This window comes from Pseudoliparis swirei, chromosome 18 (genome assembly GCF_029220125.1).
Source record: "Pseudoliparis swirei isolate HS2019 ecotype Mariana Trench chromosome 18, NWPU_hadal_v1, whole genome shotgun sequence".
NCBI lineage: Eukaryota > Metazoa > Chordata > Actinopteri > Perciformes > Liparidae > Pseudoliparis > Pseudoliparis swirei.
Genome location: NC_079405.1, coordinates 16,815,083 through 16,839,043, shown reverse-complemented (window position 1 = coordinate 16,839,043; position 23,961 = coordinate 16,815,083). Strand labels below are relative to the sequence as shown.

Here is a 23,961-nt window from a genome sequence, read left to right as displayed (position 1 = left end):
AGATAACACACACTGAGGTAACACACACTGAGGTAACACACACTGAGGTAACACACACTGTCACTCAGAACACACAGAGTAAAAACACGAGCATCAAACACCAATACAGAAAATACTAACTTTTCATCTTTACAGTTTGAACAATTTCAGTGACTTCAATCAAAGTAATATTTTCTTCAAAGAAAAGAGTGACATTCTTTCACATGATTAATTAAATTTTTTAGAACATAACAATTCTTTAAGGTAAATGAAAATTAGCAGTTTGCTTCAATAGTCTGCAGTAATTTACGGAATTACAGAAACGAGAAAAAAAGGGTAGAAACTAAAAGTACATAATTCAAACAAATAATTGAGGGGCTAATCCTGCCTCTCTCTAGCATCAGGCCACATGTTGTCATCAATATCACATCTAATGTTCTCTCTTGCCATGCACCTGGGGAAGAACCTTCTGGAGGGCCTTATCCATCCCTGGCAGTCCTCTGGACTCGTGTCCTCACATCCGGCACACATGGCTTCCAAAAGAGACATTTGGTCATGTGGGTGTGACCAAACACTTCGTTCACGACATTACATTACATGGTCTATAAGTGGAGCCCTTATTTCATCTGGAATAACAGCTCTTTGTCTTCCTCCACTCCTCCCTGCCTCCCTTCTCCCTCCACGAACCCGTCTTCCTTGTTCCATTTCCAAAATGAGTCTTTCTGAGCTCTACCTATATATACTGTAATATATATATATATGTGTGTGTGTGTTCACTAACAAGTCTAAAACAAGACACCTGCTTAGCCTTTCATCTGAAATTGCAATCAGCAGTGTTTGAAAGGCACAAGGCTGAACTCTATTCCGTTTTGAATGTGTGGTTCACAGTTTTGACAGCAGTGTGTTAGCATTTGAACAAAGTGCTGTAGATCCACAGTGTTGTGCAGGTTGTGGTTAAAGTCATGGGATAAGTGTGTAGAGTTTCGAAAACTGTGTTCAAGCAATGAAAAACAAACTAGAGTTTGGTCCACATGAACTGCTGCTGTGCAGACTGTAGTTAGAGTTTTGCACATGCGACTCCAGTTGTGCCCGCTGTCGCTTAGCAAATGAAAAAAACTGCAATAGTAATAAAGAGATGAATAAAATAACTTGCAAGACATTACATAACATTTACTTTAGCTTACAATAACTGCATTCAACCATGAGTACAGGCTCAGAACAACAACAATAAAAAAAAGTAAAATTTCTTCAAGAAAGTGTTAAGAATATAAAAATGCATACATAGTACCCCATGTCCCTCGCTTTGCATTAAGGCCCCGAAGCACCAAACCTTGTGTCCTTCTATGGCAGTAGGGCTCTGACCAGAGAGAACAGCTCATACTCATGCTCACCCACATGTTTTGGAACATACTGACACTGCTGGATAAGAAGCACAGATACTGTAGGTACAAACACTTCTGGACCTCAGCCAGAAGATGACACATCCACACAGGCTCTGACCTCACCCTGACCGCTCAGTCGTAGAATTGAGATTTAAATAAGAGCCGTACCTATCACCGTCAAGGAATTTGTTTATGAAAGCAACAGATAGTTTCAATGCCTTTTTAGTACCTATAATATTAAAGAAACTGCACAGCTCCTGCTTTAGATGGAGAACAACATACACACACACTGATTATGATGATGGCGAGAAGATCGTGAGCCAAGAGGGTGGGACCACCCTGAGCTCCATCAGAAGGTGTTCAAAGTCTAAACCAGGAACACCTCCATCTGTTTTAACCAACCACTGTTGCTGTCGTGAGCCCTGAGCTCCAACAATGAGACGGACAAAGTTTAAACCGAGTTATGTCTCCATCTATATTATCTAATCACGCTTGCTCTTAAAGATATAAAGAGTCATGTTCTCCTGGAGAACTCCAGTCTGTTATTGAACGATGCTTTGAGCTGACTTCATCCAGGCCCGTGCTGCACGTTAAATGTTTTGTGTCTTTGGACTTTTTGTTCTACCACACTTAATTAAATCCACTTTGTTTTGAATTTTACTTTGCCGTCCTGGCCATCTTTTCCCAACCTTCGACAAAAGCCAAACTACAAAAATATCATAAGTGCTATTTAAGTGCCACTGAAGTGCAAATCTGTTTTTATTCAAGGTAAAGTCGAAAAAGACGTTTTTTTAGTTTCTGGTGGAAGATGTAGAGACTTTCTGCTGTCCTGGTGTCACCGGCGAGCTCGTTCCACCACTGAGGAGACAAAAAACAGTCTGTATTTTGTCGAGTGATTAGCAGACATAGAGGACTTGAATAACTACTGTAAAAATGGAAAAATCAAGTCCAGGTCTCATACAATCACAATAATGAATTGAAAGAATGCCTAGTGGACAGTATCTCATTCACATGGATGATTATCAAATAGATTAATAAAATCATTTTTTTTGTAAATACAATGTGTATTTCACTGCCTGTGAATCACAACCTGGTCTTATGAAAATGTTTGATATATTCCAGTCTTATTTTAAGAGTCCAGAGTGTATGTTCTCTTTTCTTTTCTATCCAAGATTTAAGGAGGGAGCATGAAATTACTTCTCGTCATGCTTCATACTGAAATTAGACACATTTCTTTTGGTTGCCAATTACAATATCCATGAGTGCTTTGAGGTGTATCATACTATCTGTTGATTTTGGAAATTGTTTAATTTTTCAAATGTGTACAGATGCAGTGGGATCTGATGAGTTGCTAAATGATATGTAACATGATATTTATTATAGACTTTGCATTTATTTTTATTAGTTTAGAAAAAAGGTCACTGGAAACATACCGAGCCTATAAGCAGAATATAGAGTGCATATCTATCCTTATTAATTAAAACATCCCTCGACCACAGACAGTGAATACTGATTTTCACCTTTTTCAAAATGACATTTTATCATGAGGATTTTCCCGCTATTTATATTTATTTTATTTTACATTTATTTAACTAGGAAATGCCTCATTGAGATTAAACATCTCCTTTACAAGAGTGTCCTGGCCAAGACAGCAGCAGTAGCACATTACACAAAGTGTCAAACAATACAAAATAAAACAGTGACAGACAATATCAAAAAACATATAAAACACAACACCACTTCTATCAAATATAATTCATAGATTATATTACCCAGCAGTAAAACATGTCCTGCTTACATTCAGCAATCATTATTGGGCGACGGTGGGTCTGTGGTCAGCAGGTCTGTCTTTCAATTATGGGGTTGGCGGTTTAATCCCTGCCCTCGTCAATGTGTCCTTGAGCAAGACTCTTAACCCTGATCTGCTTCCTGTAGCTAACTGTCTACGGTGTATGCATGTAACATGAGGGTAAGTCGCTTTGGATAAAAGTGTCAGCTAAATCACAAGTAATGTAATGATGCTCCAGTAATTTGGTAATTGACAGGAGCCATTCTGCGCGATGAGTATACTGCCTGCTCTTAGTCTCGAACAGTATTTTAAGTTGTAGTGTAGTATTTTTACAATGTGTTTTTCATTCTTCTTCTGCAACCACGGTGAATGCCACTACTTTTCAAATCACTCACATCATGAAGAAGTATTTATTTAATTCATTCCCTGCGCGTGTGCGCAACCTGCTGTCCATCGACTGGCATTACCCTCGCCATCAGGTGTAGTACCAGCCTTTGGCCGTTAGGCGGCAGGCAACGTTGACTAGTTGTCTGCAGTCAAAGATGGCGGTGCGTAAGAAAGACGGCGGCCCGAATGTAAAATATTTCGAAGCGTCTGATACCGTTTCTCAGTTTGATAATGTCCGCGTCTGGCTGGGAAAGAATTACAAAAAGGTACTGACCGCATGTTTTGTCTCCATACACACAGAGCTGACATCTTTCTCCCTGAAATGCGGCTACTTACCTATTGGGCAGAGGCAGTGACAAAGAGAGGAGGGAGGGTGCTGCTGAGCATCCAGCTGTTTGACTCTCGAGCCGGGATACAAAAGGATGCTGAGCCAACAGCTGCAACAGATGCAGCTGCTAAACGCGGCATCCCTGAACGTTATTGTAGCTAAACCGATGCAAAAGCAGCACACAATCAGCCCGGTGGGGATGATATTTAGCAAAAGAGGTGACTTTAATCGGCCAAGCAGCTAGCGAGCTAGTTAGCTAACCGGCTAACGGTAATGCAGCTGAGATCCAGATGTTGGCTGTGTGGCGCGCACCGCCGACTGGAGCCGTGGCCTGTCTGTAATAACACATTCATTTACAAAATACCTGCATTATTTATTTAAGAGTGCGACAACAATAATGAAAACAATTAACTAGTTACCATTTAATTCCCATATTTCATATTACATAACATCACTTAAACGGATTAAAAAAAGAAAATGCTCCTTCCAGTTTCTGATCTGAGTCGTCCGCACACTGCAGTCCGCTGTTATCTGTCCTCTCTGTGGCTCAGCACTGATTCATATCTGTGTCGATGTCCTCTCAGTACATCCAGGCCGAGCCCCCCACCAACAAGTCTCTGTCCAGCCTGGTGGTCCAGCTGCTCCAGTTCCAGGAGGAGGTGTTCGGTCGACATGTCAGCAACCCTCCGCTGACCAAGCTGCCAGTATGTGTCTTTTATCTGTTATTCACACACCAACACGTGACTTCGTCCCACTGAGGCATTTCAAACTGTTTTGTGTCTGCAGATGAAATGTTTTCTGGACTTCAAGTCAGGTGGGGCTCTCTGCCACATCCTGGCTGCTGCCTACAAGTTCAAGAGTGACCAGGGATGGTAAGACTTTCTTTTTAGCTAGTATAAACATTTCCGTATCAAACTAACTTAAAATATATTGAATATGTGCTCTGTACATAGTTGGAAGTTGGCTATGTGGCTGTTTCATGTGTAACTCCAGTCTAATTTCCTGGCAGGCGCAGGTTTGACTTCCAGAATCCATCGAGGATGGACCGAAATGTGGAGATGTTCATGACCATTGAGAAGTCTTTAGTGCAAGTAAGTTTGCTACTGAGCATTTCTCTATGTATGTTTGTAACACACATTACCTGGACATACAAAATGAAATTGTAAATGTTTCCAGTTAATTTTTTTGAACTGTAATAGCAGTTTTAATTCATTAAAAAAATATACACTACCGTTCAAAAGTTTGGGGTCATCCAGACAATTTTGTGTCTTCCATGAAAACTCACTTTTATTTATCAAATGAATTGAAAATTGAATAGAAAATATAGTCAAGACATTGACAAGGTTAGAAATAATGATTAATATTTGAAGTATTAATTTTGTTCTTCAAACTTCAAGCTCAAAGGAAGGCCAGTTGTATAGCTTATATCACCAGCATAACTGTTTTCAGCTGTGCTAACATAATTGCACAAGGGTTTTCTAATCAGATATTAGTCTTCTAAGGCGATTAGCAAACACAATGTACCATTAGAACACTGGAGTGATAGTTGATGGAAATGGGCCTCTAGACACCTATGGAGATATTTCATTAGAAACCAGACGTTTCCACCTAGAATAGTCATTTACCACATTAACAATGTATAGTGTGTATTTTTGATTAATGTTATCTTTATTGAAAAAACAGTGCTTTTCTTTGAAAAATAAAGACATTTCTAAGTGACCCCAAACTTTTGAACGGTAGTGTATATATATATACATATATATATATTTAGAAAGTTTATTTCACGTCAATCACTTTTACAACATTTCCACAATTTGTCACAATTCTAATGGCACTTTTTAATCAATCAAGTGTGAGCCTAACCAGGGTCAGTTGATACATTTCCGTTGTTTGTTTTTTGCTGCAGGCATCACAGTTTAATAATTGCAAAGCAGCAACTCTATTTGAGAGATCGCATCTCTCTTGCGATTCGATTATATTTGTGAAGTGTCTGAGAATCAGGCTGTCTGGGATTTTCAGAGAGAAACAATGAAGGGCACCCAGTCATGTGACATAAGTAGTAATCCTGCTTAATCAGTCCTGCAGTGACACTACAAGATCATACAGCTCTCTTAATCTGGAGAGCTCAACTACACTGACTCAGGTTTTATTTAGATTATATGATAACAAATATTTAGATTTTATATATATTTCGTGACTATTTGAATTACGACTTTCACTAATTGACACATCTGCTTCATTTCTTTTTGTTTCAGAACAACTGCCTGAGTCGGCCAGTCATCTACCTGAGCTCTGACATAGAGCCAAAACTGCTCGGGAAACTAAAAGACATCATAAAAAGACATCAGGTGTGTATTATGTTTTGAGTGACTGAGGCTCAGTGTTGAGCAGGTTCGTCCTTCAATCAGAGGATCAGTGGTTCAATCCCCGGCGACCCATGTCAATGTGTCAAGACACTTAACCCCAAATTCTTCCTGTAGCTGTGCCTATACGGCGTTTGAATGTGTGTGTGAATTTAAGATACTGCTGATGAGCAGGTGGCACCTTAGCCACTCCCCTCACTGTATGAATGGGTGTGACACTCTGTCATATTCATTGATTGTGTTGTTACTGTGTTTTAATTTGTGTATAATGATTCCTTCTGTACACATTACATCTATTGCACCTGTCCATCCTGGAGAGGGATCCTCCTCTGTTCTCTCCTGAAGGTTTCTTCCCTTTTTTTCCCCCTGAAGGGTTGTTTGGGAGTTTTTCCTGGTCCGATGTGAGGTTCTGGGGCAGGGATGTCTATGTGTTCAGATTGTAAAGCACTCCGAGACAAATTTGTAATTTCTGAAAATGGGCTATACAAATAAACTGAATTGAATTGAATGGGTGAATGATGTCATGTAGTTTTAAAGTTTTGAGTGATCGGAAGACTAGAAAAGCGTACAGGTCCATTTGCCATATAAAAGTCTCAGTGCTACGGACAGAAAAGCCACTGTTGTAATCTCCTTGTGACTTTATCTGTTGCAGGGCTCAGTAAGTGAAGACAAGGCCTCCAGCTCCCATGTTGTTGTTCCTATTCCCACCAGCCTGGAGGAAGGTGAGGCGTCAGATTGTTGTTTTTATTGTGAATTCTGATGCGATCAGCTTTGTGCTGATTTCCTTTTCTCTTTTCGGTCCAGAGGAGTGGGTGCGTCCAGTGATGAAGAGAGATAAGCAAGTGCTGCTCCACTGGGGATATTTGCCTGACAGGTTGGTGCTGAGTTTACAGAGATCTGAATACCATCCAACATTTGATTAAACAGACTTACAAACAGGTTTTACACTTAACTGTCGAAGTTTAACAATGTAGAGTGTATCAGCAAATGTTGTTTTATTGAAGCCTCATACTGCTCTTAACTCTACTAGCCTAAGTTAAACAATGAGTTGTTTGAACAAGCCCAAAATTGTAATCTTCCCCCTGCCTTGACCTTTGACTTTGTTCCTCTCACAATTTAGTTACGACACATGGATCCAAGCTAATGAGATCGAGGCTGCTGTGGAGGATCCTCCCAGCCCAGAAAAACCTAGGAAGGTATTTATGTTCTAGAAACTTTTTTATAGTTTGTTATCTCTCTGTTTTTGTGTCATCCATTCCACAATTTTGTTTTTACAATCTGTGTTCTTTATTCTATCTTAGTTAAAAGAAATCATAACAAATCCTTTCTAAAGTCTGCTTATAAACCCCCGAAATTTAATTTCACATATTTCATCCTGTACAACTACAGCAAATATACCGTATCAATATTTGCTGCATCTAATTATTCCTGACCGTAATTGAGCCTAAATGACACTTGAGTACCATATTCAAATCAAATATGCTGTTATATCAAATGGAACATTTTTATGTACACAATTTCAGAAAACGTCTTTACATCTGAAGTATGTAATGATGGAAGTTAATCGTTTGCGTCTTAGCCGATTCATTATGATACAAACCTGTCAGGGGACTCTTGAGTGTACGTAGAGCTGCTGTTTGGAAACAGGACTCTTCTCATCTCTCTGTGCAAAACATTGAAGAGTGAAGTGCTGTGGTAAGTTAGCACTTGAAGCAACCATGCTTACTCTGGCACTTTGCTGAACCATGAATCAAAGGGCGCGTCACTAGCTCTTTTGTGTATTCACAGCATCGCTCAAGGCGCCCGGCACTCACGACACGATAGTAGGAGCAGTGAAGCATTCAAATGTTTGTCACATCAACATCCAGTGTTAGTTTGCTATCCTGTCACTCTGTTTACTCACATGAGTATAAATGTCTCCCACAGACCACAACTTCCAAGTGACTTGATTAAGATGAACTGCATTTGCCTTCATTCAGTGACGGCTCCATTTGTGTAGTTAAGTCTCTCTCACTGTCGGATTTATTTTCTTTTTAATCCAGCCATTATTTCACAAATAAAAAACGTTTCTCCCACAAAACCAACATCCAGAAAACAATTTTAATCCATGTGTACAAGGAAACATCATGTGGAAATTGTCTGTGTGAAACCCATTTCTGGTTAAACTATGAAACAAGTTGGTGACTTTTCACGCTGACATGCTCACAATGCTCTGTCTTCACAGGTCCATGCCAAGTGGATTTTAGACCTGGACCAGTATAACGAGTGGATGAATGAGGAGGACTATGAAGTGGGCGAGGGCTACCCTAAGAGGAAGAGGATCTCAGCCAAGACCCTGACAGATGAAGTGAGCACTCCCGATGAGCGGAGGGACAAGAAGTCTGGCAGTGCGAAGAAGAGGAAGAGGTCGCCGTCGCCATCCCCCACCCCTCCGCCTCAGGAGAGCAAGAAGAAGAATACCAAAAAAGGGTTGGTGACCAGATGAGTCTTTGTGCAATGATGTCAGCCATTAGAACCAGTATCAGAGACATGATGTAATATTGTACAATAATGTTGTTTATGTCTGTGTGCACAGGCCAACGACCCCGTACACCAAGTCTAAACGAGGCCAAAAGGAAGAGGAACAGGAGGATCCGAGTAAAGACTTGGATGAAGCATCACCTGTTCCAGCATCAGAAGAGGGAAACCCACCTAAAACAAGTACACAAACATTCAAAATATACATAAATAAAACTATATAATCATTATTGCCTCCTTCAAGACTTGTCTGTTACTGGCTGACATTATACTTTCTTTTTGCAGATAACACCAAGAAGGACTCTGATTCAACTCCCGTCAAGGGAGGAACAGATATGGGTGAGCAGAACGTTTGTATGTTTCACCTCCATCACGGCCACCTCTAACGGCTTTTACAAGAAAACATCCCTTCTCTGTTCAAACCCTGTAAAACAATGGAAAAGCAAGAATGATCCACAATGTCTTGCCTGATCGTGCGTCTTCTTTTTGTGCCAATTTTATAACACATTGTTTTTACACCACTGTTATCTCTCACAGCATAGAGGAAAAGTGTGCTTTTCAAAAACTGAAGAAGTCCTCTATTAATGTTGTATGTCGTGAATGTTATGTCTCTGTGCCCTTGTTTTATATTCACTGACCATTCGTTTGTGATTTGAACAGACGAGCAAGAGGATGAGTCCATGGAAACAACAGGCAAGGTAAAGTCGTTTGTAAAACTGCAGGAGGCTGTGGGGACAGAGGCAGGAAACCCAAATATCAACGTGAGTGTGTTTGACCAGGAGGAGGAGGAGGGCTCTCCAAGCGTGAAGGGGGAACCAGTGAAAGGATCGGACCTCCACGAAGACAACGTGACCGAGCAAACTCATCACATTATTATACCGAGCTACGCGGCCTGGTTTGACTACAACAGGTAGGAAGACATTCTTCTTGAGAAATTGAAGTAATCTGATTACAGATATGTTAGAAGTAAGAACTTGGTGGAATTAGCTTGTGTCGATTTTATTCGATATGAAAAGCAGTTTAGTCTCAGCACTAGAGAGCATATGACAGGAGATATTCATATGGATTTCAACTGCGAGTCGTCATGATGTCCTCGTGGTTGCCCCCCCAGTGTTCATGCCATTGAGCGCAGAGCCTTGCCAGAATTTTTCAATGGGAAGAACAAATCCAAAACCCCGGAGATGTGAGTATTTGATCCATGCACAAAACAACATCAGGTGTTATCTGAAACGTTTATCTGACACACATTTTTAAAAAGCCATTTTAAAAGTTTTTTATGCTCCTTCTTTCAGTTACCTGGCGTACAGGAACTTTATGATTGACACCTACCGGCTGAACCCTCAGGAATATCTGACGTCCACGGCCTGTCGCAGAAACCTGGCAGGAGACGTGTGTGCCATCATGAGGTAGTTGGAGGCTGAATATGAATGTTTCTACTCAATCCAGTAGTTTTAACTGTGTTTTGGTCAAACTGCTGTCAGTGTTGTACAATGTGTGTTTCTTGTGCTGCAGAGTGCACGCCTTCCTGGAGCAGTGGGGCCTGATCAATTACCAGGTTGACTCTGAGAGCCGACCCACGCCCATGGGCCCCCCACCCACTTCTCACTTCCACGTCCTGGCAGACACTCCGTCCAGTCTGGTGCCCCTGCAGCCCAAGACGTCCCAGGTCCACAAACACTCTCAGACACAAACACAAAAAACACATGCACACACGCTCTGGGTTGTTTGACACATGTCCTGTCGTTGTGCACCTGTAGACCCCTGCGACCCAGCAGGTGATCTCATTCCCAGATAAAGTGAAGGAGAAACCAGCCGATCTACAAAACTTTGGGTTGCGGACTGACATGTACAGCAAGAAGACTTGTTCTGCAAAGGTACAAGTCCAAGACAATGCACGAAGGAAGCATTATTATTCTGTACATTTTCAATAACCTCCCATATTAACAAAGTAGTGGTGACATTTGTGCACAGAGCAAGAGCACAGCGAGTTCCATGAGGGAGTGGTCAGAGCAAGAAACACTACTCCTACTTGAGGTATAAATTATCCTTAAAATCAATTGTGTGAAAATAAGAAAGTAGAATTATGAAGCTAAATGTCGTCCCCACTTCTCTCAGGGGTTGGAGATGTACAAGGACGACTGGAACAAGGTTTCAGAGCACGTGGCCAGCCGTACGCAGGATGAGTGCATCCTGCACTTCCTGCGGCTGCCCATTGAGGACCCTTACTTAGAGGCGAACTCGTCGTCCCTGGGACCGCTAGCCTTCCAGCCAGTTCCTTTCAGCCAGGCAGGAAACCCTGTCATGAGCACAGTGGCCTTCCTCGCCTCTGTCGTCGACCCACGCATTGCCTCCGCTGCAGCCAAATCTGCTCTGGGTGAGAAGGAGCTTCGTTTGGATTGAATTCACTGAATGTTTTGATTTTGATTTTCCCTTGTCCTTATTGGTTACTCTTTAGTAAACAATGACCTTGATCTGTCTCTCTCCCTCTCAGAGGAGTTTTCTCGTATGAAGGAGGAGGTTCCTGGCACTCTTGTTGAGGCTCACGTGAGGCGGGTCGAGGAGGCGGCGAGGGTCAGCGGCCGACAGGACCCGCTGTATGGCTTGGAGGGTAGTGGCATCGCAGGCACCGGCCTGGAGGAGGGAGACAGGCCCGGTAGGATGGAGACACGCAGCATGCACAGTTGTCGGGCTGAGATCAACCAAAGAAAATCTTGTTTGACTGAAATTATACTAAATCTACTCTTCGACCAGGTGATCGGTCGAAACGTTTGCTTTTTCCTCAAGATGAACTCAATGGCCACAGCGCACTGGTCACTCTACCTGGTAGCCTGAATTAATTATAAATAAAGCTAAAAATCTATTTGTAGTATATCAAATTATTTTAACCCACTTTTAAACTAAACGATTTAATTGTTGCATTTATTGTAAGTTATGGTTAGTCCCTTTGGATAAAAGCGTCAGCTTAATTAAATGTAATAATGTAATACAAATGTACATCGTTCTGTATTTTTGAGTAATAGCAGCAGAAGCAGTGACCCGTCACTACAGACGTGAGCTGTGTCTCACACACATTTAGGAAGAAGTGCTTTTCTTATTGAAGCTCTTTTTCGATCAAATCCTCGTTGGTCCAACCAACCAATCAACCAGCCGGAAGGTTTCAGCCCGACAAAGTTAAAAGAAAGAAAACACTTTTGCACTTCAAACTGAAAAAGAAAAAGTAACTTGTCTTCTCTCTAGATGAAAGTAGTGTTGAAAGAAAGAGTGACAGCCAACCGGGCGACGAGAAGAGGGAAGCCAAGGTATGACGCATGTTCGATATGACATCATATTTCTGTTTGGTGAGTTCTGCTGATGAACTGCTGCAGAGCTCATTGTGTTGTTTTGCTTTTCCGTAAAGGACAGCAAAGATGGAGCGACTGAGGAAGAGGAGAAACGGGCAGAGAATGGGAAGAAGGAAGAAGAAAGAGGAAGAGAAGCAGAAGGAGAGAGGGAGACGAACAAAAGAGAGTCAGAGATCGGTAAGTGAATGCATCTCAGTCAGAAATAGAGTTTTCTTGACAAAGGTAAAAACAACTTTTTTTTCTCTCTTAGGTGACGGAGAGAAGGCGAAGGACGGAAAAGAGGGCACAGAGGAAGGACAGAGAGAAGCAGAGAGTGAAGGAGAGAGGAAGGCTAAGGTGGAGCGTGACGTTGCAGAGGGGAACCTTGCCACTGCTGCTGCGTCTGCTCTCGCTGCTGCTGCCGTCAAAGCCAAGGTACTGCATGAGTCTCACACCGGCTGCATCCTCCTCCAGCAGCCATGTTGTCATGGTTGTGCTGCCTGTCCGTCCGGCTGCACCTCCTTCTGTCCGGCCCACGATTACAAGACATCGGTTTTATTTTTTTTCATGACATACTATACTTTGACTTTCTTTTATGGCATGCTGTACTATTACCGCATATTCCGACATACTTTACTTGGACCCTTAATACATTTCATTGCATGCTCTTCGATGATTTTCTCCGACATTTTTTTATTTGACAAAGTAAATATTTTAGATGATTCTTTTGACGTCGTATACTTTGAAATCTATTGTGACATTTTGATGATATTTATGATATACTCTATGAATTATTCATGTTTATTGACATTCCATACACATATTTATTATTTTATGACACAATATACTTTACTTTTTACCCCATTGCTCTATTACTTTAATATTCTATTCTTTGTCTTTCTATTCTCTTTTTTACATCTGTTTGCAAAGCATACAATACTTTTGTTTACTCTATACTACGACATTTCTCTGACATACACACACATTACAAAATAGCACATATTTTCACTTGGAGTTTGAATTTGGTGGTCAAAGGTCACAGTGACCTACAAAACATGCTTGTTGACATAATTCAAGAAATCCTATGCTAATTATGACAATTTAAAGTGATGTAGTTTTTGACAGATATAAACTTGTATCCTCGTTTTTCTTACTTTCACACAGTCTCATCTAAGTTTCTCGTTCCCTTTCTTCGCAGCACCTGGCTGCGGTTGAAGAGAGGAAGATTAAATCCCTCGTGGCTCTGCTGGTGGAGACCCAAATGAAGAAGCTGGAGATTAAACTGCGACATTTTGAAGAACTGGAAACCATAATGGACAGAGAGAGGGAGGCTGTAAGTTAGGGATTCTGGGATATGTAGTATCTCAAGAGAGAAGTCGACTTAACTACAGGGCAATCCCTTTAACCTTTCTATCTTTGGTGTTTGTAGTTGGAGTACCAGCGTCAGCAGCTGCTGGCCGACCGTCAGTCCTTCCACATGGAACAGTTGAAATATGCCGAGATGAGGGCCCGCCAGCAGCACTTCCAGCAGATTCAGCACCAGCAGCAAAGCCAGGCCAGTGGCCCCCCAGCACCAGCCCCACCACCCCCGGCCCCCAACACACCAGTGCCGCCGCTGGCCCCCAGTCCCGCGTCCCCAGCCTCAACTTCTGCACCGGCCCCGGAGTCCCAACCCCCTCACACCTCGCCCCCCTGCCCCCCAGGTGCAACCCCAGCTACCCACTCAAGCTCCAGCTCCAGCACTACGCCTGTACTCCACGGTGAGTTCAAAGCTTGAGCAATATTTTGATCACAAGTTCTTAAATACATATTATCCATTCATTATTTTAGAACATTCATTTGCTCTCTCATCCCTACTTTTCATCTCACAGATCTGTGAATCCATTCTTTATTTCAATAAATATATCTTGGATGGATGTCAAAATATAATGTCCTACATTCTCGACACATACACTTTTATCCGCTTTGATAAGGAGTACATTTTTCTTCTCATCACCTGTTTTACCCTGTACAGAGCCCACTCCCCCTCTTCCTGGAGAAACACTCCATCCTTCAGCTCCAGTCCAACCTCCACAGTGAGAGAATCCTACATGACTCTGACCACTTGCCGGTATCATCTGAAATGAAGAAGTCATAAACCGAAGAAGAACACATTTTACATGTTCAGCTTTTATTTTTTATTTTTTTTAACAAAACAATTGATGAAAGAAAGAAAAAATGATAAAGAATAAAACAAACCAGCTCCACTCGAAAAATTTGTCCTTTTTAAATTGAATCTGCCTATGAAGAAAATGTAGTTTCAAACAGAAGCTGTTCATCCTGTGCGATCGATTGGACGACAACATCCCACTTCATAATTTGAAGCTTAGCACCAGAGTGAACGCCGAGGTCTCACCCACATGCTGCCGGTCAAGGAGGAAGAGAAAAGACTCATCTTGTGTTTTCAGTGTTTTGGCAATTGTTGCATTTATTTTCTGCAACAGTTTGACACAGCTTGTGAAGTTTGTGCTTCGCAATCGCTCTAGAGTTCCCCCCTTGTACTGTAGGTACTAATTAAAATATATGTAAGACAAAAATGCACTTTTAACATGTTTCCCAAGGTCTAATTGAAAGACTTGAAGCCTCAATGATTAAATCGATGATTTAACTTTAGCACTTATATCATCTTTTTGTTGTCTTAAATACATTTTCATGCTGAAGGTTTTGAAAACTTGATTGGAAATGTTACTTTTTCCGCTCTATTTTTATTTGTTTTCCATGAACAAACAGTCACTCGACGGGTCTGGCCTGGAGGTCACGTGTCTAAAACCAGAGAAATGTCTGATATGAATGGAAAAAAAATTGAAGTGAGTTGGTTTGTATGCAGTCTGAGACGATGTACTGTAAATTTGATTTTTTTTTTTTTTTACAAACATCTTGTGTTGCCCCGTAATGATAATATTTGAAAGTTCTGACAACATGAAATCATCATACTGAGAAAGAACTCTCTTTAAAAATATCTTTATAATGTCCTTCCTTTCGACAGCACTTAAGGAATAACATGTCAGCGAGGAGCTTCATGTTGTTCACATCTGGATAAACTAAAGCATCCAGGAGTTTCTGAGGAATGTAGTTGTGTTCAAAGGGAATGATTGAAAGTCTGGGAATAATAATTATACCAGTGACCGCAAGAGTGTTTCTTAATAATTTGACTTTTTGTTATTTGCTCAACCAAAATATTTTATAATCATGTTTATCTCACATTTATTCAGTGAGTTTTTTTGTGGTTGCTTGGGAAACTAAGAAGATTTTTTTAGCAGCTTGTTTTTCGATGGTGCATTTCAAGTTACACATGGAAGAAATGTGAAGCCTGTCAAAAAACAAGGGAACTCGCACCTTAAACAGCTGACAATGGAGAATTGTGTCCTTAATATCTGCAACAATATCCTCACTTTTTAGCCTATCAATTTTTATATTTTTTACTTTATGTTTTTCCATCTCTTTTCATATGTCAACATTGTAACTGTATATTATTACATTTGTAGCTTATATTTACCCTCTCCACTGTTGTGTATGAATCGGGCAGCTTTGTTGGAACTGTCCTGAGATGTGACTGTGAGCATTTGTGGATGTGAACGCATGCCATGAAGATTTGTAAACCACATTACCGTTCCGTTTTATTTTACAGTGCCATTTGTCGTGTGTCACGGAGTTTGGAGAATTAAGAAAACAGACTTCCTTCTGAACACGACATGGCACTTCGTGTCATGAATTATAATACAGTCAGAAGGTGAAACTTTACAATTAATGTCCGTCAAGCCAGTATTGCCGACCTCACCATAGCTGTGAGCATAAATGGACTTCTTTTATCTGTGTTATTACTACATTGTGTGAATTTTGTGATATGAAATAAGTGTATGTTCAGTTTCTGTATTTTTCACTACGCTGAAGGTAGCAGCCGTTGCATTGATTACAGATCGATACAGTAGAATACATTTTTCCTCAGTAAATCATCACATTCGGACTGGCAGTTTGTATTGAACAACAATGCATAACTAAAGCAGTTCAGGTTTTAATTACAAAATGTTAGGGAAAAAATAAAGATGTGAAGAGGAAGTAATTGTGTGGAGTGGTTTGTTTTACGAGTTGTATTCTAATAATTTAGCATTTTAAATTTGTCCTGTCATTTTAAAGTCTGTGCGGTTTGTTTAATTGTTCATGAAGATGCAATCTTCAAGAAAGTCATAGTATGTGATACAAATGTCATAGTATAGTATGCCATGAAATTGTAATTTCCTCAAATAAAGTTTGTTATAAAAACATCATCAAAAAGGCATAGTAGAGTTAGTCACTAAGAATGTCATAAAAGTGATAGTATGGTATGCCATACAATCTCATTGTGTATCATGACAACTTAAGTCCACTAAAAAATCTAATTAAGTCTTAAAAAGTCACAGCATAGTATGTCATAACTAGAATATCCGCCTCATGGTTCTATGCCTCTGCCAACCAGACTTATTACTGATTAGTCATGTCTTATCAAAATTGTATTACTTTATAATTTTATCTCCATAGCCATTAGTGTGACATTTAAATAATTAGCATATCCATTCTTCAAATATGGCCAAATACAAGATTGTTTAGGTCACAGTGACCTTTCAATACCAAATTTGAATTAGTTCATCCACGAGTGCAACATCTGAAGAAAATCGGAAGGAATTCCATCAGCCGGACCGGACAGACCACCCAAGAACATAAAGCCTTTTATGCAAAGGCATAAAAAGATCACAGCATGTGATAATGAATCACAAGTCACAGTATCTAGTATGTCATACAAATTTCATTAAAATGTCATAAAATATACCCAAAACATTGTGGTATGTCATAAAGAAGTTCTATATTAGGTAATAAAAGTCAGTATTTGATCATAAAAAGTACAGTACAATATATCATAAAATATTGTTACAAAAAGGAAGTGTGGTACACAAAATATCACAACAGTATTGATTGTAAGTCACAGAAAAAAGTTGTTTTAGAACATGAGATTTTGACCATTGGAACCATGCCAAGAGATGGTCCATAACAGATATTTTACAGTATATGATACATTGAAATGAAAGATGCACTGTGTTTTGTATTGTGATTGCAGGCGTGTAATATCTATGCCCTATAACGACATATTTGAAGACTCAGAGGCTGAAAGACACTTTGGAAAGTAGAATTTTTATTCAATACTGGAAGATGAAACATGCAACATTATCATAGCCATCCAAACAAAAAACAAAAGCTGTTGACAACAAGACTGACAGGTTACTAAAGATGTAATAGGTGAAATCATCAAGGGAACCTTCATGGGGAGCGTAGCTGCGAGGCTGAATAATGTTTGGGACATGAGATGAAAGGGTTTCTTCACATTAGACTGAATAGGCACTTTCGAAATAAATTGAAGATGTCAACAACAACAAAAAGAATGACTTGCTGGACGTAGGATGACATGGATGGAAGGGCAAGACGAGACAAACAATATAAAAATATTCAGGAATAAAATTAAAGCTGGAAGTGCGTTTCTGAAATTCTCAACCGCTCATCACCATCCGGACGAGTTCTGTTCGAAGAGAAAGAAAGAGAAGAACATCGGCATCAAAGCGAAAACAAAGCAAACAAAAGCAGGAACAAACATCCAACTGTAGTCCCCGCCTCTGCAGACATAAACTATGACATCACGAACAAACCTCTGCCAGTGAAACCTTCTGGTGTTGTGTGAAGAGAGGTTAGAGGTCACACCTTAATGTCTCCTCACACCTTTTGTCCACTAGGACACAAACTCAACCCAAACCCCCTAAACTGACTCAAGACCAGATCATCCACCTTCACAGGTAACACGCTCCAATTTCAAATTAAGAATATCAAGAAAAATCATATTCTACGCTGCAGGCAGTTCTGGTGAGTTTTGATACATAAAAAGCATGAATTGTTTTTATGCGTTTCTTACATTGTGTGTTAAGTACCCATGTAAAGTAAGTTGTACTGTAACATGTGTAGTCCATTCTTCCTGTCTTCTGTAACAGTCTTGCAATGTGGTAAAGCCTGTCGGCAGTTTTATTAATAATGTATGATAATTAATAATGTATTCATACAACTAGTAACCAGTCATGCTGATACTTTATTTTTTAAACTTCCATTTTATTCAATTTGTTATATTCGAATTGGTTTCTCTCTTCTTCTCCATTCTTTTATTTTTACCTACTATATTGTTACTTTTTCTTTAGTCTTTGTCTGTTTTGCTTTCTTAATTGTAACAAATGTGTCTCTTCTTCTAACTTCTTTTGTTCTCCCTCTTTTTGTTTGTGCTGAGGATTTGTGTTGCTGCTATGACGACCGCGTCGTTGTGCCCAGTTCCTACTTACTCAGCTTGCTCAAAGCAGACATGTTTGTTCCAGTTCGCTCCTAATATAAACTCTATAAAATAAATAGATAATAAATATAAAATGGCCCCCTGAAGTGACAAGGAATACACATCTTGGGTGCCGATAGTTTCAAGGTCCCTCGTCCTTCCTGAGAAGCTCAGACCAACCCACGTCTTGTTTAACTGAGAGAATTCTTCAGCTTTTTTGTGAACTTCTGTCTCCAATGTGCAGTGAATACCACTTCTCTGAAACAGCCACAGAATTGTAAATAAACTCGTAATAATAAAAAATTGTAATAAACTCAAAGAAATTTTCTTCAACAGGACATACTACTTTGTCATAACATTGCACATTGATCTTTGACCCTCTGACTCAGATCCTCTGCACTGATGATTGTGGGTCAGAATAGCCACAAAAGATGGCTAACTTGCAGACATTTGAAAATCCATGTATAGGGACTTATATTATCTTTTCCTAGCACACTAAATTGTACAAATCAGTCCTCTAATTGCATCTTTCCATATACTGGGCCGTTTTACCTTCATAGTTAATGCAGCCATTGGCGTCTTCGTGTCCCGCTAAAAGACTTTCCACCTCCTCCTCTGTCATTTTTTCACCTAGAACAAACAAAGAATAATTAATTTACATTTCAGGACCAAATAAGGAAAGGACTAGGAGACAGCACGCTTGTTTACATTGTTCTTGGTTCAAATAAGTGCCGGAAGGGATTTTACTTTGGCTGAGAAGACCAACCAGCTCACTAACATTCAAGCATGTCTTAACCCTGAGCACCTCAGAGATCAATTATCTGGTGATGTGGTTTCTGTAGACGGCATTGCCCTGGCATCCAACACCACTGTAAAGAATCTTGGCGTTATCTTTGATCGGGACTTGTCCTTTAACTCCCACGTGAAGCAAATCTCAAGGACTGCATTCTTTCATCTACGTAACATTTTAAAAAATCAGGCACATCTCGTCTCAAACAGATGCAGAAAGCTGGTTCACGCGTTCGTTACTTGTAGACTGGATTACTGCAACTCCTTATTATCAGGCTGCTCTAATAAGTCTCTTAGGTCCCTCCAGTTGATCCAGAATGCTGCAGCTCGTATTCTCACTAAAACTAAGAAAAGAGATCACATCACTCCTGCACTAGCTGCTCTGCACTGGCTCCCCGTAAAATCAAGAATCACTTTTAAAATTCTTCTCCTAACCTACAAAGCCTTGATTGGTGATGCTCCATCATATCTTAAGGAGCTTGTAGTACCATATTGCCCCACTAGAGAGCTGCGCTCACTAAATGCGGGACTACTTGTGGTTCCTAGAGTCTTAAAAAGTAGAATGGGAGCCAGAGCCTTCAGTTATCAAGCTCCTCTTTTATGGAACCAGCTTCCAATTTCAGTCCGGGAGGCAGACACAGTCACCTCATTTAAGAGTAGACTTAAGACCTTCCTCTTTGACAGAGCTTATAGTTAGGGCTGAATCAGGTTCACCTGGTCCAGCCCCTGGATATGCTGCTATAGGCTTATAGCTGCTGGGGGACGTTTAGGATACACTGAGCAGCTCTCTCCTCTCCTCTCTCTCCTTAAATATGAATTTTCATCTCAAAAATTGCACATTATTAACTCTGCTTCCTCTCTGGAGTCCTTGTGACTTCACGTCTCATAGGGTCCATTGGACCAGGCTGGGTCTGATTCCCTGACCCTGCTGATGCTCCGCCCACTCCCCCTCTCTACCTCCATCTGCCTGATGGATCATGGAGGTCTGGATCGTGGTCCGTGCCTACTACCAACTATTCATACACTCTGTCATACTCAATGTGTAACTCTGTAATGCTTCCTTCTGGACACATGACATCTATGTCTTCTGTCCGTCCTGGAGAGGGATCCTCCTCTGTTGCTCTCCTGAAGGTTTCTTCCCTTTTTTCCCTGTGAAAGAGGTTTTATCTATTTCTTGTGAGATCTCCTGATCCGATGTGAGGTCCTGGGACAGGGATGTCGGATGTGTACAGATTGTAAAGCCCTTTGATGCAAATTTGTGATATCGGGCTATACAAAATAAACTGAATTGAATAATAAGACATAAATAGGTCTGCTAAACTAGACAATGACACATCTTTGTGTTGTGCTTAGTTGACTTGCCTAGTGTCGTGAGAACATGGCGCAGCTCGGCTCCCATCACTGTGCCGTTTCCCTCCTTGTCAAAGACCCGCAGACCTTCTACAATATCCTCAAAGGAACCCTGGTCTTTGTTCTTAGCAATGGCCTGAAGCATGGGCAGGAATTGTTCAAAATCCAACATCTTGTAGTTCATATCTGAAAGGCAATGAGTAAAACATATTGTATATTTTAAACACCCCCAAAACTGTTATAAAAAGAGTGAGATGTGTATGAATATCAGCCTCTCTTTATTCCCAGCAAGTATAAATGCACTTGTTCCACTACCAGAGATTTCAGCTGAATGCACATTTAATAATGTTCTTATTCCTGTACCCCAAACAAGTCAAAAAAGGCATTTCGCACATTCTGATTCTCAGATTTAGTCACAATGGTTTCGAAATGTACACACAACCTATCTGATAACCAATAATGTAGCTTGGATTGGTCTTTTATAATTGCAGGTGGTGAATCAGAGGCTTACCTTCTAACTTGGGGTTTCCCAGGACCTTGAGCACCTCAGCATTGACAGGGTTCTGACCAAGGGCGCGCATGACGTCACCACACTGGCTGAAGGTGATCTTCCCCTCACCCGTCCGGTCAAACAAAAGGAAGGCCTCCTTGAACTCTGAAATGGAGACAGAGAACTCATTCAGCTGAACAGTATATCAATTACACTCCAACATTGGAGACACAAGCAAATGCAGAATGCATAACACCATGCGTATAACCCCACACACACACCTGTGTGTATAACTTTAATGAATAAAGTGGTTTCTGTAGAAGAACAGCCAATACCAGTGCATACAATGTGTTTACATTAGATACACAAGACAATTATGTCTCTGCATTTTCTCAGCTTGGTGCATGTTTACACACACTTATTTTAATGACTGATTACACATTCACCTCATGCATATCGACACATGATGGCTCTCTTCCACCTGGTATTATATTTGAGCAGCTTTTAATATTTTGGTTTTCTGGTCAGGGTATTACTTGATATCAGGTCAGAAGGCAGCAAACACACGTTGAAGCAAATACTAAAACATACTCTCATCGCCGACAGCAACAGAGCCAGTGGGTGGTGGTGGTTGAAACAATACAGTCCTTAAAAGCACAAATTGTTTGCAACTCCAATAAGAATACGGTCATGTTAAACACCACCACAAAGTAGCTGATGTCCTACATCAATGTCGACTATTTGTTCTAACAAACTGCTTTAGGCAGTACCATAAAAGAATAGTTTTAGAGACATTTGTCACGCCTTTAAGTCCACCTGAATCATGATGTCTGAGCCACCCCGTGATCCATACATTACAACCTGTCTGTGTCATGACGGCCAACATGTAAGGTGAATATTATATCATCGCCATGCAAAAACACAAAGATGCTTTATTAGTACAGCATTAGAACAGCATTCTGTGGCACTAGTCGGATTAATTCACATAGTTTTTGTTACGTGTGAGTCGTGACAAGCATTGAACGCACACAGTTAGAAAGAGTTTAGTTTATGCTTAGTTCATCTGTCACCTGAAGGACTCCAGTGGTTTGCAGAGACAACGCTCGAGCTACAGGGTTAGAGACGAATTCATAAAGCTAACGTTATTTAAAATGAATAAAAGGCGATGGTATGTTTGCTGTATGACCTTAACCATTAGAAGGATGAAGCCCGTTTTCTAATCAGATGTTAACGTTGACTCACCCATGATCTGGTCCTCTGTGAAGTCAGACTGGTTGAGGCGGGGTTAAAATGGCACAGAGGAATAACAGACTGGTGTTACTGTAATGTGCAAATGCTTCAAGTTAATCCTCCATGAACGAGCAGTTTAACAAAAGGATTGTGGCAAAAGGCTGAACGTCAGCGCTAGAATGAGTAAAGCAGGCCGGGTGAGATACGCAGCGAGCTGAACGTTAACTGGGTTAACATTAGTTGTTTTCAAATTCATATAAATAAAGAACCACGTTGTCCTTCAGTACAAATCGTTTAACAGAAGACAAGAATTAGCCTGGAGTAATATATTTACTCACCATGTCGGGTTGAAGTCGTTGGATGAAAGACGGGCGAGGGTGTTGTGTTTTCTCTATGCTAATGAGGAGGACACCGGCTAGCTCCTCTGTTAGCAGCGCATCTGATGATGTCACAGCGCAACAGCCAATCACATGCCTTGATTTCAGGGCTGCAGTTACAACACATCACACCCCCATATACAGTACACATATGTGTTTACATATATCAACACACACACAAATATATATATATATATATACACATACATATATACTGTATACATATCTATTTCCTATATACATATATTGATATTGCTTTATGGAACACAATTGCAAATAAAATATATTTTAAAAGGGGTGTCCTAATTAAACTTAATTGTAACAGTACTATGATATGACACTAATTAAAGATAAGCAAGTAAATGGGAGACCACTAAAGACCACCAGCAAGAAGATGGGCCATATATTTATGTACATTCTTACTGCTCGTCATCACTGCCACCTGCTTGGCAGGTTCCTCTGCCGGTCCCCACAGGGAGCTGCTGGAGGCCCAGGTTGTATTGCTGGGGCCGCTAGGGAAGGAGGCACGTGAGAACCAAACCAGGTCTGATGGGGGGCCGACCCTGTTGCAGTAAACTGGACTGGAGATTGGAAAACAGAACTCAAAACCAACACAAAATAAAAGTTTGTCTTAGCCTTCACAATGAAGTTTAAAACTGGCTAAACACATCCCAAAGTTGGCCCAACTCTGCATTGCATCATACAAAAAGTGAAATGCAATACATTTTATTTCGTACTTTGTGGTAAATGGTCACATAATTGGGTGTTACAGCCATGATTAAAAACTAGATAAAGTAGAGCATCGTCTGATAGTGCTGATTTTTCAAAACCAGAACAATTCAGTGGACCTGTGCTGTATGACACACTTGCTTCTAGTAGATGTTTGTCTGATGTTTTCTGAGTACAGTTGGTAAACATCAGTTGTCAGTCAGCAGGAGTTTGCAAGATAGACAAAATGATCAAACATGTAATTTTAGAACAGACACCTTGTAGGCTTGTTGTCTCACCACCTTTTATTCAAAAAGCAACATCACTAATTACATGCACTTCTGCCGTCCTTCTACGCAACACCCTTTTAAAACCCTAAAAAGTGTATTGGGGAGGTTCTTGTTTTGTTGAGAATGTGTCTCTAGCATTTCAAAGCTTCTTGTGAGAATGCACGTTGGGTTGAAAGAAATCCAAGTTCCATCGAGACATGAACATTTTCTTCCAGTCAACCTCACGTAAATACATCAAAGGAACTTAGAAAACATGGAAGAAGGAGCAAGTCAGGCAGTTACCTGATTA

The 23,961-nt window shown here is 40.5% G+C and overlaps 2 protein-coding genes and 1 long non-coding RNA gene across 4 annotated transcripts; 1 reads left to right on the top strand and 2 right to left on the bottom strand.

Annotated features, from left to right (window-relative positions):
• Positions 1-2,085: 2,085 nt before the first annotated feature.
• LOC130208739 (uncharacterized) lies at positions 2,086-4,085 on the bottom strand. Its single transcript, XR_008834477.1, has 2 exons — positions 3,874-4,085; positions 2,086-2,219 (listed from the first exon to the last, which is right to left on the bottom strand). It is a non-coding gene; the product is annotated as an uncharacterized LOC130208739 (long non-coding RNA).
• On the top strand, positions 3,693-16,160 carry smarcc2 (SWI/SNF related, matrix associated, actin dependent regulator of chromatin, subfamily c, member 2). The gene is made up of 26 exons (XM_056438025.1): positions 3,693-3,803; positions 4,450-4,569; positions 4,652-4,737; positions 4,875-4,956; positions 6,121-6,213; positions 6,881-6,950; positions 7,033-7,102; positions 7,349-7,424; positions 8,453-8,697; positions 8,804-8,928; positions 9,031-9,084; positions 9,406-9,443; positions 9,525-9,655; positions 9,857-9,928; positions 10,038-10,151; positions 10,258-10,411; positions 10,503-10,619; positions 10,717-10,779; positions 10,861-11,119; positions 11,237-11,398; positions 11,983-12,044; positions 12,143-12,263; positions 12,337-12,500; positions 13,264-13,398; positions 13,495-13,825; positions 14,080-16,160. The coding sequence occupies exons 1-26, from the start codon at positions 3,693-3,695 to the stop codon at positions 14,142-14,144; spliced, it is 3,120 nt and encodes a 1,039-aa protein (XP_056294000.1). The 3' UTR covers positions 14,145-16,160.
• A 1,086-nt stretch (positions 16,161-17,246) lies between these two features.
• On the bottom strand, positions 17,247-22,703 carry myl6 (myosin, light chain 6, alkali, smooth muscle and non-muscle). Of its 2 annotated transcripts, none has more exons than XM_056438204.1 (6): positions 22,636-22,703; positions 22,310-22,337; positions 21,089-21,232; positions 20,590-20,763; positions 18,991-19,068; positions 17,247-17,649 (listed from the first exon to the last, which is right to left on the bottom strand). In XM_056438204.1, the coding sequence occupies exons 1-6, from the start codon at positions 22,636-22,638 to the stop codon at positions 17,621-17,623; spliced, it is 456 nt and encodes a 151-aa protein (XP_056294179.1). In that variant the 5' UTR covers positions 22,639-22,703; the 3' UTR covers positions 17,247-17,620. The 2 variants fall into 2 exon arrangements, with proteins under 2 accessions (XP_056294179.1, XP_056294180.1); XM_056438205.1 differs by having other exon boundaries at positions 22,310-22,387; positions 22,636-22,661.
• Between the last annotated feature and the right edge of the window lie 1,258 nt (positions 22,704-23,961).

Bases quoted from the DNA above. Each gene is read 5' to 3' on its own strand.
- smarcc2 (XM_056438025.1), top strand. From the start codon at position 3,693: ATGGCGGTGCGTAAGAAAGACGGCGGCCCGAATGTAAAATATTTCGAA. The intron at 9,656-9,856 runs GTAGGAAGACAT...TTGCCCCCCCAG, and splicing joins GCCTGGTTTGACTACAACAG to TGTTCATGCCATTGAGCGCA. The intron at 10,620-10,716 runs GTACAAGTCCAA...ATTTGTGCACAG, and splicing joins AGAAGACTTGTTCTGCAAAG to AGCAAGAGCACAGCGAGTTC.
- myl6 (XM_056438204.1), bottom strand. The intron at 20,764-21,088 runs GTAAGCCTCTGA...ATTGCCTTTCAG, and splicing joins GGGAAACCCCAAGTTAGAAG to ATATGAACTACAAGATGTTG. The intron at 19,069-20,589 runs GCAAGTCAACTA...TGTTTGTTCTAG, and splicing joins CCATGTTCTCACGACACTAG to GTGAAAAAATGACAGAGGAG.